The following is a 12,973-nucleotide window of genomic DNA, read 5'->3' on the forward strand; positions in this document are numbered from 1 at the left end:
TCTTTCTTAATCTTTCTTAATCTTTCTTAATCTTTCTTAATCTTTCTTAATCTTTCTTAATCTTTTAAAATCTTTTAAAATAATTTTTTTTTTAATTTTTATTAAGAAATATTAAAAATGCTTTTAAAAAATAATTAATAAAAGTAATTATAATATAATTTAAACTTAAAGCTTTTTATTTATAAGGATAGGTATATTAAGTATAGGGTGGGTGTATTGCCAACTGGGGTTTATAAATAGTGTTAGCTCTAAACCACCCTACCCGCCCTTGGCATCGGAATTCCGGAACGGGGCATGACACTTGAGCAAAGGGCGGGATGGGAACACGTCTTTTCCCATGACTTCCAGTACGGGACCACATCTTGCCCCAAATCAAGAAAAGGGCTATGGACAAGGTTAGGGTTGACAAAGAAGGCCAGAAGCCTCTCGGATCCTGTTCCAAGCTGCAAAATTGCCGGCCTCAGTTGCGTCCCCGCTGGCAGACTTGACTCGGTCACTTCCGCAGAGTGGGACTACTGATGCTTCCCATCAAGTCTCCCATTTGTTGGACGAGGGTGACCTGACAGACAACAGCGTCCAGAATGCAAAACCAAGGCCTGACAAGCGGGGTCTCTCAACACACACCCACGTCATGCGTAGATGAGCCCAGTACTGACTTCTCCACCGTGCTCTACGGAGCGAGACCTTATCCCGCTAATTATATGACTTGAACCTGCTGCGCGTATATGGCTGACCCAGTCATCCAGCAGGCATATCCTCGTTTCCAAAAAGAGGATGGATGGATTCTTCACGCCGGGTGGCCCCCATCAGTGTTTCTCGCGTGGTGCTGTCTTCCGACCTAATCAGCGCTTTGAGATGGCAGGTCTTTCTTCCAAAACACTCTCTTTGACCGTTGCCGTTATTGGTGATGTTGCACTGGTGGTAACGCCATGTCAACAAGTAGCAGCAGCGCCGTGACCTCAGCCTTTCTCGGCCAGCCGCCCAATAAAGCAGACGACTACCACATCGTTCGTGGAATCCTCCGCTATTATGGCTTGTTTACCGCCAACGCGAGCCTGGGCTTTGTGCCTGCATACGCCACCCCAGCCGAGTTCACGCACAACTCCAAGCAGCCAGCCATCATTGCCGGTATGGCCATAGTGATTTTTGTCATCATCGCGTCTACTGCCACAAGACTCGCCCTCAGGGCCTTCAAGCCGATGCTCCACTTCGGCTGGGATGACTGGACTGTCCTGCTTGCATCTGTAAATCTACCCCAGCCCCTCGAGCTGCCCGCATAGTCAGTCTGTGGACAGTCAAGAGATAAAGAATGGAGCAAATGCTTACAAGACGGTGACCAAATCGTAGTGTGTAGCAGTCACGTATCCTATTTATCAAATTGTAATGATCACCGGCGGAGGCGGCGGTCTTCACACCTGGGACGTGAGATATACCCAATTCGAAGTGTTCTGGTACTACGGCACCATATCCCAGCTCACCTACTACATCTCTGTGGGGCTGATCAAGATCTCCATCACCCTCTTCATCCGCCGCCTGATCGATAAGTCGCACGCGCGGTGGAAGGCCCTAACGGCAGACATCTTCCTCGCCACGCTGGTCGTCTACATCCTGCTCGCCATCTTCTGGTCCGTCTTCTCCTGCACCAACCAGCCAAAGGCGTCGTTCAGCATCCGCTACGCCGGCACCCTGGCCACGCCGGCGATATGCGGCAACGTTTACGCTCGCGCATGGGCTATGAGTATCATTCACGTGGTGCAACAGGTGGTACTGCTGGCCAGTCCGATCGTGATACTCTGGACGGTGCGCATGGACGTGTATAAGAAAGCCCGCCTCTTCTTCATATGGATCGCCGGCGCCATCAGCGTCCTTGGAGGCCTGCTTCGCCAGACGCAGTCGAACGATGAGTACGCGTCCGACATCATGTTCAACTACACGGGAATCCTGGTCTGGACGAGCGTCGACCTTTGCATGGGCCTTGTCACAGCAAACCTGCCTATTATGGACGCATTCATTTTCGGGTCCTGGGCGAGCCCAAGGACGGCGTACGGAGCCGGGGCGGTAGTCTCGGGGGACACCGCCGGCCAGGATCTCGAGTATGGCAAGGCGAGCCGGGCGACCACGAGGGCTGCGACGAGCAGGAGCTTGGCAGGGGCGAGTGAAGACGAGGATCGCAATTCCTCAACCGAGAATATCATCCGCGTGGAGCACGAGGTTGAGCTATCTTATATGCCGGCTGACTCACGCGACGACAGCAGCAGTGGCAGTCCTGTGCGCATGTGCAGCATCAGTAGCAGGGTTATGAGTAGAGGCCGTAAATCAGGCGATAGATGAATGAATGATGATCCATTGAGGTTGCCATCCTAGCACACTCACGAAACAAACATCAACCTTGAGCGGTTATTTGACCTGGTCTTCTCTCACCCAATGCGAGAATAATGCATTTTCTGCCTTGTCATTCTGAGATACCTCGAATTTGAGTCGGAAATGAGCAAGTCCCGCACTCTAAATACACTTTTGAGACGCCCCCCTACTACTCCCTTGCGGGTTAAACCGACTGTCACTCATCGCCTCAGCACCTAGCAGACGTGCTCCAGCTTCTGGGGGGCTCCGTCCCTGGGCCCGAGGTCGACCTTGAGAGTGCGGCCGAACAGCTCGAGTAGGACCTCGAAGCAGGCCTTTGAGATGGCGGGGTCGTAGCGGCCCTTGCTGAGCTCGTCGCGGATGAATGCGTGCTGGGCCCAGGCGAACTCGTGGAAGCTGAAGACGGCGCCGGCCTCACGCAGCTTGGCGCGGATCAGGTCGCGGCCGGCATCCGGCACATGGGTATCCTTGAGCCCGAAGATGAGCGACACCTCGCCCTTGAGCTTGCCGAGGAGGTCGATGGTGTGGATGCTGTCCGGGGAGGGCGCAGTGGCGGAGAGATCGGGCTTGTCGTAAGGACCTAGGGTGCGAGAGTGGACGTCTGTTGCAAAATAGCAGACTGTAGCAGAGATTCGGGGGTCCAGCTGTATCTGGTGGTCAGCATTCCAGCGTGCGCGAGTGTATGATTTGGGAGCATGGGACCAAAATTTAGACCTACTGCTGCCCTTAGCGCGAGGTGCCCACCAAGACACATTCCCGTAGCTCCAATGAGGCCGGTACATGTTGGGAGGCTCAGGAGGTAGTCCACGGTCTTGTAAGAGTCCTCGTCATACGACTCAAGCGTCTATCGAACTCAAGAGATGTCAGTCCTTGTCCTCCAGCCCTGTGGCCGAGCGCACGAAGGGGGGCATGCCTTTTTGACCTTCCAGGCATTGCCCTGGTCTGTGCCGGGAACATCGTATGCCAGCGCTTCAGGACCGGTAAAGTCATGATACGAGCTCGGGGCGGCGACAATATAGCCCTGGCCGGCGATCTGGCGGGCGAAGCGAGCGACCGGGCCGGTGACCTGGTAGATCTCGCTGAAGAGAAGGACACCAGGAAAGCGGCTGGGTGAGTGTTAGCATAATAAACAAGGGAGAAACAGATGAATTGGTCAGAATGACACAGCCACGCGGAAGACGGATTCAAGGAGTGATTGATACGAGAGGAGCACATGCATACGCGTTGGGATACTGAGGAATGGTGGGGTGGAAAACAAAGATTCTCATGGAGCTCTCGACACCATTGACGGTAGTCGTCACATCCGCGTGGGACTCCTTGATAAGCATTGTGGTGGGGAGTGTCTAGGTATGTCGTGGATATTCAAACCGACTTGTTGTGGAATTGTGCAACAACGTCTCCATCGGGGGCTGGCCGGAGGTGAGGATGCTACGATGTCGTTGTGGTAGCCCCGCGGTGGGGACTCGTTGGTGGGGCATCCCTGCCTGGGGCACGGGTGATGTGACCGTAGATCCTCTCAAGATGGACAGGGTTGTTTCATTTCGGGCAGAGGTGGAGCAGGCGCTTACTACGCAGTAGACTACTCTTTTTGACAGCAGGTACATATTACAGGCAGTCGCCTGGCATCCTGTCATCGATGTTACCCTGGAGGTTAGACGGTGGGCGATAGGCATCAGTTTTACTATCCTCTGTCCCCTCTGTCAACATGTGCTTGCCTCCCAAGCCATGTCCTGGATCAAGTCTGCTGCTTCTGGAGTTGCTCCTGCAGTGAGGTATGGAGGACGAGGAAGAGGGGAAGGAGGCAGAACGTGAGGGGAGTCCTGGATGAGGAGGGCAAGGGACGGGACGGGATGAGGGACAGGATGAGGGACGCGCAGTGGCCGTCTCAATTGACGTTTTGAGCTGCATTCAAGTGAACGGAGGCTGTACTTGGTGCAACAACTCGTCGAGTCCTGGAAGTCACTCATCTGGGGGCCTTGCGGGTTTGCGAGTACTAGAGCCCCTACTGTTGCTGCTGCCTTGAGCTTGAGCAAGAGCAAGACCCCGCCAACACACCCTCCACCCTCTTGTCAGTCGACAACGACAACACAGAGGACCACCGCCCCTATTCCCCCAAACAGCTGTCCGTTTTTTCCCTTTGCTTCCCTGGAGCAGGCCAACTCGACTTGATGCAGGATAAAGCAGAACAAGCAGGCTGCACCGTGAGCCTGTCTTGATCCCGCTCATCTCACTCTCGTAAAGGTACACCTCGTCTCTGGGGCTTCCAGGCCCCGACTCTCTCAGGTTGACAAACTGCCCGCCTCGTCCCAAAGGTACGCTCCCGTCACAGAGTGTCTTGATGGCAGACTTTGGTTTGGCACCAAGTCCACGCCGCACATTCTAGCATCTATCTCATTCATTCTTTTGTCGTCCGTTTTCCAACCTGGGGTTTGATCGGCTCGCCTCCCGGGGAGGATATTTCGTCTCGGTAAGTACTTCACCAAGACCAGGGTAGCTTTTCCATCATCACCATCACCATCACCATCACCATCACCATCACATGAATATGCCTCGCCTCTACGGCCACCTGCACCTTCCTACCACCTAAAACATATTCATCCTGCAAATCCCTCCCATGCCCACAAGGCGTTCCTCACAGCACAGGACCACGACCACGAAACAAACTGTTTTTCAAACTCTTGCAGTCAACCAGCACGCGCGTCGTCTAAACTGAACTGCTTTCCACAGCAAGTAGCCCCGTTTATCACACTCTGACGAATGGTCACAGTCACATCTCCACTGTTGTACTGCCTCCATGTCTCTGAAGCGGTTCAACGCCGATGTGCGGGCCGTCCGCGCTCGGATTGAAGATGATGGAATCCCAGGAGTCTTCGCTATCGAGCGTGGTGACTCGGACGGTGAAGTCGTCGTCACTGTCGCTCACGAGAAGATGCCCGCTCCCCTCCCCATCCGGCTACTCGCCCAGAGTCTTGACGAGTACCCGAACGACAACAAGTTTCTCATCTTCACAGCCTCCGAAAACATTCCCACCAGTGTCCTCTCAGCTCTAGAGGACCTGCGGGACTATACTTCTGGTATGAAGCTTCTCGAGACTATCACGACACTGTCGACATGCCTAGACCGCGCCCTCCGCTCTGTCGACGTTGACCAAGTCATCACCATGGAAGACCCAAGTGATCCCCATGATTCGGATGACTTAATGGAGGATGATCTCTATGGTGATTTCACCGATCCATTATTCGGTCTATCACCCATTCGCACCAACAGCCAGCATCGACCATACTCTCGCCTGGCCTCCAGCATGCTGCGAAGAATCAAGCTTGACCTGCGCAGCGCACGAGATGCAGGTTGCAAGGTCGGTATCTTGGACGGCCTACAGCTCTCTTCTGGAACCCACATCTTCTCCCTGTCGATACGCGCCAGTGAACTGGGTCTATCGCAGGAGGCTCTCGAGGCCTGGGACGTGGAGATCTCTGACCACATCATTCTTCTGGTCCAATTTGACGGACTGTACCCCTGTGCCGAACAGTTGCTTGAAAAGCCCTGTGCTAACTACAACGTCAACTTCCGCTTCGGCAAGGGCGTCAAGTACAAACCGTCGCCCGCGCAAGCCCGAGCAGCATTCCTGGCCGAGACCTCTCGGAACCATGGCGCACCCGATGCCAAAGCGCAAACTATCGAGGATGACCAGGGCCGGACGTTCGAGAAGACTTTTATTTCCAGCTCCCTCGAGCAATTCATGAACGAACAATGCCTGTCCATGATCAAGCTTCGTTTTCAGAATCTGGCCTACTCATGGGACGATGCCAACGAGCAATTCCGGAACATGTCCTCAAGAACTTGGGATGATCAATCAGCCGCTAAGGCCAATCATGTGGAGGAGGCGACGGGACCCGAATCCAAGTCAACAAAGAAGGCAAGGCCGACGAGAAAGTCGAAGGGAAAGCAAAAAGCAACAGCAGCGGTCCCCGCCTCGGAGACAGATGAAGAGACGCCATCACTCAAGCCCGTTCCAAACTTCCTAATGTGGGATGCCACCGCCATTCGCCCCCTCGAACAATGCAGCACCCCCTTGATCGTCATGCAATTCGCGGTCCACTACTTCTCTCGGTGTACAGAGTACTGCCTGCGCTGCCACCAACATATCGGAACGGAGTTTGAGGCCCTCAAGCCTTTTGTCTGCTCAAACCCCTTATGCTTGTTCCAGTACCTCGCGATGGGTTTTGGGCCGTCCATCGAGCACGAGATTCTGACACAGCCATATGTCGTGGACCTCCTTGTCAGCTTGTGCTATAGCAGCGTTCAGTACCCGAGAGTGAATCACCCTGCCTTTCTCAACCAAGGGCAGGCACAATATAGGATTCGTGAATTTCCCTGTGGGCTTCACCTAAAGATCCCAGACCCCTCCAGTGTTACCTTCTCAACCACAACTGCGGCCGGCAGCACGGCCCCAGTATCCACCGACGCTACCACGGCCGCTTCAAACGAAGCAACCACTGCACCCACCAACGTCATCAAGGTCCTGGCCGATTTGCGAAACGGTGCGGTAACCGTGTCGAGTACGGATCTAGGCCGCATCGCCCCGGACACGTGGATTACGCTGCGAGAGAAGGTACTTCAGCCTTCCGAGGGTGCACTTCATCCTTCCGAGGGTTTACTTCATCCTTTCGGGGATGTACATCATCTTTCCAATACCGAGCCCAAATACCATCATGGACGTATCAAGTACGTCGACCACCAAACCCGGACTCTCTATGTCGATGTCAACATTCCGGCACCAATGGAGGCCTCTGGGCCGGTCGAGATGGATTTGCTATTCTATGACACCGACTTCGACGACCTCGATAATACCGGGAAAGCACGCTCAATGGCCACCATCTTGAGGTCCCTCCCACCCATCAGTTTGCTGCGAGAGTATTTGATCAAGAACCCGCATAGCAGATTGAGGTCATACTCTGGCATTTCACCTGCAGCTGTGACACTTTTGGAGTGGATCGTGGCATCCAACCGCTCATGTATCTTGCAGGTGACTCCCGTGGAAGACTCCCACGCGCAAGATAGAACCCTTCTTGAATCGATCAAGACTCGGGACCAAGAGGCCATCCCGTCCTTGGGGGATGTCGTCCAGTTTCGGTTTGCCCAAGGCGCCCCGGACAAGGAGCTGCGATTCCACCGAGCTCTAAAAGAAGTCAAACTGCGAAACTCTGACTACCCTACCCTATTTGCCTGGCACGGAAGTGCCTTGTCCAATTGGTACGTGTATCTCTGCCGTTTCTTCACCAGGCTTGTGCCGCCCACACATCCCTGCCCTCTTCCGCTCCCATCGGGTTGACTTTAATCGCCCGCTCCCTGACGGCCAGCTTACTGACCTCCCTCAGGCACAGCATCCTTCGCTACGGTCTAGACTTCAAAGATGTACTTAACGGCAGGGCGTTTGGCAATGGCGTTTACTTTTCACAGCTTTACGGCACTAGCCAAAGCTACGCCGCCCCTGACGCTACCGGTCGCTGGCCAAACTCGGCACTGAACATCTCCAGTGTGATCTCCCTGTGCGAGATTGTGAATGCCCCCGAGCGTTTTGTCTCGACTAATCCATATCTGGTGGTCGGGCAGGTCGACTGGATCCAGTGCCGTTACCTCTTTGCCCAGCGATCGCACGGCGCTGCTGCCTCGACTGCTCCCGCCAAAGGTGCCGCAAACGAGATCACGAAAGACCTTACACTCGCCCAAGATCCTATACGCACCGTTATGGGACCGGATGGCAAAGCCCTCACCATCCCTTTGAAAGCAGTACCGACGAGGAAGCAGCAGATGCCCAAAGCTCCATCTTCGTCGAAGCGTGCCCACGAGCCAATGTCTTCGTCGCGAGAAATAGACGAAGAGCAAGTCTCAGATCTCGAATTTCTCTTCTTCGACGAGGAGGACGAGGACGGGCCGTCGCCACCCCCTGCTAAGCGATCTAACTCTGCGCGGGATTCCAGCGTTGATAGCGCGACAGCTCGTCAGGTCACGACTCAGAGACCACTGACACCACCACAGACCGACTTCCGGGCGGGCACATTAGACCTCAATAGCTTCCCACGTCTTCCAATGCCCGGATGGGCCGATGGTAATTCGACAAAGACGCTGGCTGGAGAGATCAAACACATGCAGAAGGTCCAGGCCAGCACCCCGCTGCACGAGCTCGGCTGGTACATCGATTTTGACAGCATGGAGAACATGTTCCAGTGGATCGTCGAGTTTCACAGCTTTGATCCTGAGCTCCCCCTGGCGAAGGAAATGAAGAAGGCTGGGATCACGTCGATCGTCCTGGAGGTGCGCTTCGGACGAGACTACCCCTACTCGCCGCCGTTTGTGCGTGTGGTCCGCCCCCGATTCTTGCCATTCTCTTCGGGAGGCGGCGGGCATATCACGATCGGAGGCGCTATTTGCATGGAACTTCTCACCACGTCCGGATGGAGCCCAGTGACGAGGATGGACACCGTTTTTGTCTCGATCAGGATGGCCATGAGTGAGACGGAGCGCCCAGCACACCTGCAGACCACGGAAACCTCAGCCAAAATGTTCGACTACGGTGCCAACGAGGCGCTTGATGCATACATCCGGTTTGCAGGCGTTCACGGGTGGGCGGTGCCCAAGGATCTGCGGGAGACAGCTACTCAGGGCTGACAATTGGGCCCGACTTCTTAGATGTGTGGGCAAGCTGCGATGCACAACCAACAGCGATTGGCGGTGTATTTTTAGACGATGTATGCGATAGCCTGCGTAGTGACAATGAAGGAAGTCACGCTCATGAAGTGTTGGCTATTCTGTATGCATTTCATAATTGTGCGCTGGTTGGAATCGGCCGTCGTCGGATGCTAAGCAGGCAAGGTCTTGGTTGGCACGGCCTCATGATTCTCCTGTTGAGTGCAACATTAGTAGTGCCAGCGGTCTGGCTTCTTACGGGACTCTCAAGCAATGAAAGCAGGTGAGAGTTGTAGTGTCTATGAAGGAGGAAGGAGCCGTCCACACTCCCTGGCCGCTGCCGTGATGAGCTAAGCACAGACCAGGCACAGCTAACAGAGCTCGCTCACTCAGTGCAATTTTCACCACTTGTCCAAACGACAGCCTGAAGTCCCGACTGCTCTGAAAAGAATCCAAACTCTTGCGAGGTGGAATGAGAGTTCCTTGTTCTTCGTTTGTATTGGAATTGCAGTCCAAGTGCCGCGACCGCAACACAGCGCGTGTTATACAGGGACACAGCGACATTGTTCTACAGCCAAGATTGCTCGACCGAGCTAGGCCTTGGAGCGTCGCGGGGACTTCTCACCTCCAGCCGGAGACCGAGGATGGAGGACACCGCCAAGACTGGTCTCTTTGAGAAGGATGGCGTGAGGGTAGCCATCGAAGGCTGCGTAAGAACCATGTTACCACCCGCCCTTTCCCGCACCGCCTACTAACACTATCCCAGGGCCACGGCACCCTCAACGCAATCTATGCCGCCGTGACCGCCGCCTCCCACGCCCGCGGCTGGCCCGGCGTCGACGTTCTCATAATATGCGGGGACTTCCAGTCCACCCGCAATGGCCACGACGTCGAGGTCATGTCGGTCCCTGCAAAGTACCGCGTGCTCGGTGACTTCCACGAGTACTACTCCGGGACTCGCACCGCCCCGTACCTGACCCTCTTCATCGCCGGTAACCACGAGGCCGCCGCATACCTGTGGGAGCTCTATTACGGCGGTTGGGTTGCCCCAAACATCTACTACATGGGCGCAGCCAACGTACTGCGTGTTGGCCCGCTGCGGATCGCTGGGCTGAGCGGGATCTGGAAGGGATTTGACTACCGCAAGCCGCACCTGGAGAGGCTTCCGTTCAGCAGGGATGACGTAAAGTCTTTCTACCACGTCAGAGAGTTTGATGTGCGCAGGCTTCTACAGATCAGAGAGCAGGTGGATGTTGGGCTGAGCCACGACTGGCCCAGGGGCGTCGAGAAGCACGGTGACGTGCAGCAGCTGTATCGCACCAGGCCCATGTGGAAGGAAGAGAGCCTGGATGGGTCATTGGGTAGTCCTGCGGCCGAGTATGTCATGGACCGGCTGAGGCCTGCGTTCTGGTTCTCAGCACACATGCACTGGAAGTTCACTGCTCTTAAGACGTACCCTCATCCTTCCCAGGCTGTCGGCTTGGACGGCACAGCTGAGACGGTGCCAATTGTCGAGGCATCGACTGCTCGTCCAAAAGAAGACGCACCGGTTGAGAACCCCAACGAGATTGACCTGGATATGGACGACGACGAAGACAGCGCACCTCCCGAACAGAATGAACAGGTAGAGGCCACCGCCGCTGCCACGGCCACAGATGACCTTCGCGCCCAGCTCCCGGCCTCATTCACACAACAGCCAAAGCCAAAACCCTTCGCGGGACCAAAACGCACGCCAGGCCAGCCTGTTCCGCCGACGATAACCAACACGACCGTGCGCTTCCTCGCACTAAACAAGTGCGAGCCGGGTCGGGACTTCCTACAGCTCTGTGGCATCCACCCTGTCGACGCGCCCACCGTCGACGAACCTTCACAGCCGAAGAGCAGCGCCTTGCCCTACCAGGGCCGCTTCTCGCTGCAATACGACCGAGAATGGCTCGCCATCACACGCCACTTCCACCAACACCTCACCATCGGCGACAGGACGGCCCAGGTAGCCGCGGACGAGGGCGAGGAAGCCTACGCGCCCAAGCTCGCCCAGGAGCGCGCTTGGGTCGATGACAACGTCGTGTGCGTGGGCAAGCTGGCCGTGCCGCACAACTTTTCCCGGACGGCGCCGGCACTCGTGGACGGCGCCGACGAGAAGCTGTGGGAGCTACACTCGGGGACCCAGCCGCGGGAGCACACCAACCCGCAGACGGTGGCATTCTGCGCCCTACTGGGCGTTGAGAACCTGTGGGACGCGAGCGAGGAGGAGAGGGAGCGACGCCGACAGGAGGGCCCGCCGCCCGAGGCGGACAGAGGCGACTGGGGCTTCAGAGGCGGGCGCGGTGGTGGGCGAGGCAGAGCGAGGGGAGGTGGACGAGGTGGTGGTTGTAATGGTGGTGGTTTTGGGCGAGGCGGAGGGAGAGGACGCGGCAGAGGCGGACGCGGTAGGGGTTGGTGATGATGAGCTCAAGCAGGATGAATCACATGTGGCCGTAGTTCGCAAGATACAGACACGGCTCACAACCCTACACGATTGTCATGACAGCAGAGATACCCACACACACTGCTTAAATTTTGAAATGTATTATTTTATTTGAGCGAGACCGACGCGGCCAGCCTTGCCATTTGTTCTACGGTCAATGTGAGAGGATGTCTCCCCTCTGAAAAAGCGAGATCTCAACGGGGCACTGTGAGTCAAGCAGAGTGTGGGGGAAATGGTGATCAATCTTCCATCCGTATTAGACAATCAACCCACGGGTGCGAGAAGGGTCGATCGCATATGCTAAGATGGGAAGCCCTTTTCAAAGGCGTAACAAGTTCACGTCTTGCCTATTTTGGCACTATCCGAGTTAACCGTCGACACTGGGGGTCGAGGAGAGGTTATCGGCCGAAGGGACGACAAGACAGTAAGAGAAAATGATATGATGGCCAGAATTTGCCGTCTACTTGACATTTGTTTTTCATAGACCGAAAGGGTATCGCCACGGATCATTTGGTTGTTCCCAGACGCCTGCCCCTGCCTTATACCGTGTGGTCCATTACCGTGTTGTCATCCTGAACGCCGTGGACACAAAAAGAAATCCGAGCGGGAAGTCACCTCATCGGAACTGATCTTTGTGGGAGGGAGTCAGCTCTCAAGCCCTCTTGCTCGACGGCTGCAGCATGTGCTCACTGTCCATCTGGAGGTAGTCGGCGGCCGTCAGCAGCTCGAGGCACATGTCGACTGGTATCTCCATGTCCGGAACGTCTTCCTTGTCCTGGTATCTGTACCAGTAGAGCAGGTACTCGACTACCTTTTCTAGGACGACGGCGCTGTGCCATTTCAGTCAGCATTGTCCATCACCGATGAGTGGATGGTCTCCTGATATGATAGAGAGGGGAGAGTAAGCATCTCAGATCAAGTGTAGTTGACAGTCAACCAGAACCGCTTGTTGGCGGCTCTGTCAGAAAGAACACAGCGAAATAAGTGTGATTCATCATCGACACTGGTGCGAAGGACGATTTGGGAGAAGAGGAGGGGGGGGTGATTCCGCAGGCCAGGGTGACCACCAGAGAAGATAACCAACCTCATCTCGGGTAGGTTCACGACCGTCTCCCGGTTCTCCTTGAAGTGCTTGTCGGGATCGACCGAGGTTCTGAGCATCTGGCTGGCGTGGCAGGCCTCACGTGGCAGGACGTACTCGAAGCCCTCGGCCGAGACGAGCGTGACGTACTTGCTGGGAGCCATGCCGATCCTGGTCCTGGTCCTGGTCCTGATCCTGATCGACTGACAACCGGGAATGGTGGTCTAGACTGAACTGTGGTGGTAAGACCCAAGAGACAGAGTTGCAGGCAGGAAAAGGTTTGTTGGGGGGAGAGAAGGGTGGATGCTCGCAGACGGGAGCTGGTGCTTCCTGCAGGTGATGACGATCAAAGGACCAGGCAGGGCCTCTTTGTCAGT

General features: G+C 55.6%; 5 protein-coding genes across 5 annotated transcripts; 3 read left to right on the forward strand and 2 right to left on the reverse strand.

Annotated features, from left to right (window-relative positions):
* Nucleotides 1-929: 929 nt before the first annotated feature.
* On the forward strand, nt 930-2,331 carry INS49_011798 (uncharacterized protein; the record flags this gene model as incomplete). The annotated part of the gene is made up of 2 exons (XM_043172507.1): nt 930-1,244; nt 1,348-2,331. 2 exons carry the CDS (start codon nt 930-932, stop codon nt 2,329-2,331), a joined length of 1,299 nt encoding a protein of 432 aa, XP_043024252.1.
* Nucleotides 2,332-2,576: 245 nt separating this feature from the next.
* On the reverse strand, nt 2,577-3,689 carry INS49_011799 (uncharacterized protein; the record flags this gene model as incomplete). The annotated part of the gene is made up of 4 exons (XM_043172508.1): nt 2,577-3,005; nt 3,080-3,205; nt 3,284-3,467; nt 3,583-3,689. 4 exons carry the CDS (start codon nt 3,687-3,689, stop codon nt 2,577-2,579), a joined length of 846 nt encoding a protein of 281 aa, XP_043024253.1.
* A 1,466-nt stretch (nt 3,690-5,155) lies between these two features.
* On the forward strand, nt 5,156-9,030 carry INS49_011800 (uncharacterized protein; the record flags this gene model as incomplete). Its single annotated transcript, XM_043172509.1, has 2 exons — nt 5,156-7,614; nt 7,740-9,030. 2 exons carry the CDS (start codon nt 5,156-5,158, stop codon nt 9,028-9,030), a joined length of 3,750 nt encoding a protein of 1,249 aa, XP_043024254.1.
* A 662-nt stretch (nt 9,031-9,692) lies between these two features.
* Nucleotides 9,693-11,575, forward strand: INS49_011801 (uncharacterized protein; the record flags this gene model as incomplete). Its single annotated transcript, XM_043172510.1, has 3 exons — nt 9,693-9,758; nt 9,815-11,378; nt 11,544-11,575. The coding sequence occupies 3 exons, from the start codon at nt 9,693-9,695 to the stop codon at nt 11,573-11,575; spliced, it is 1,662 nt and encodes a 553-aa protein (XP_043024255.1).
* Nucleotides 11,576-12,167: 592 nt separating this feature from the next.
* On the reverse strand, nt 12,168-12,760 carry INS49_011802 (uncharacterized protein; the record flags this gene model as incomplete). Its single annotated transcript, XM_043172511.1, has 2 exons — nt 12,168-12,345; nt 12,600-12,760. 2 exons carry the CDS (start codon nt 12,758-12,760, stop codon nt 12,168-12,170), a joined length of 339 nt encoding a protein of 112 aa, XP_043024256.1.
* Between the last annotated feature and the right edge of the window lie 213 nt (nt 12,761-12,973).

Source organism: Diaporthe citri, assembly GCF_014595645.1.
Source record: "Diaporthe citri strain NFHF-8-4 chromosome Unknown scaffold_5, whole genome shotgun sequence".
Classification (NCBI taxonomy): Eukaryota; Fungi; Ascomycota; class Sordariomycetes; order Diaporthales; family Diaporthaceae; genus Diaporthe; species Diaporthe citri.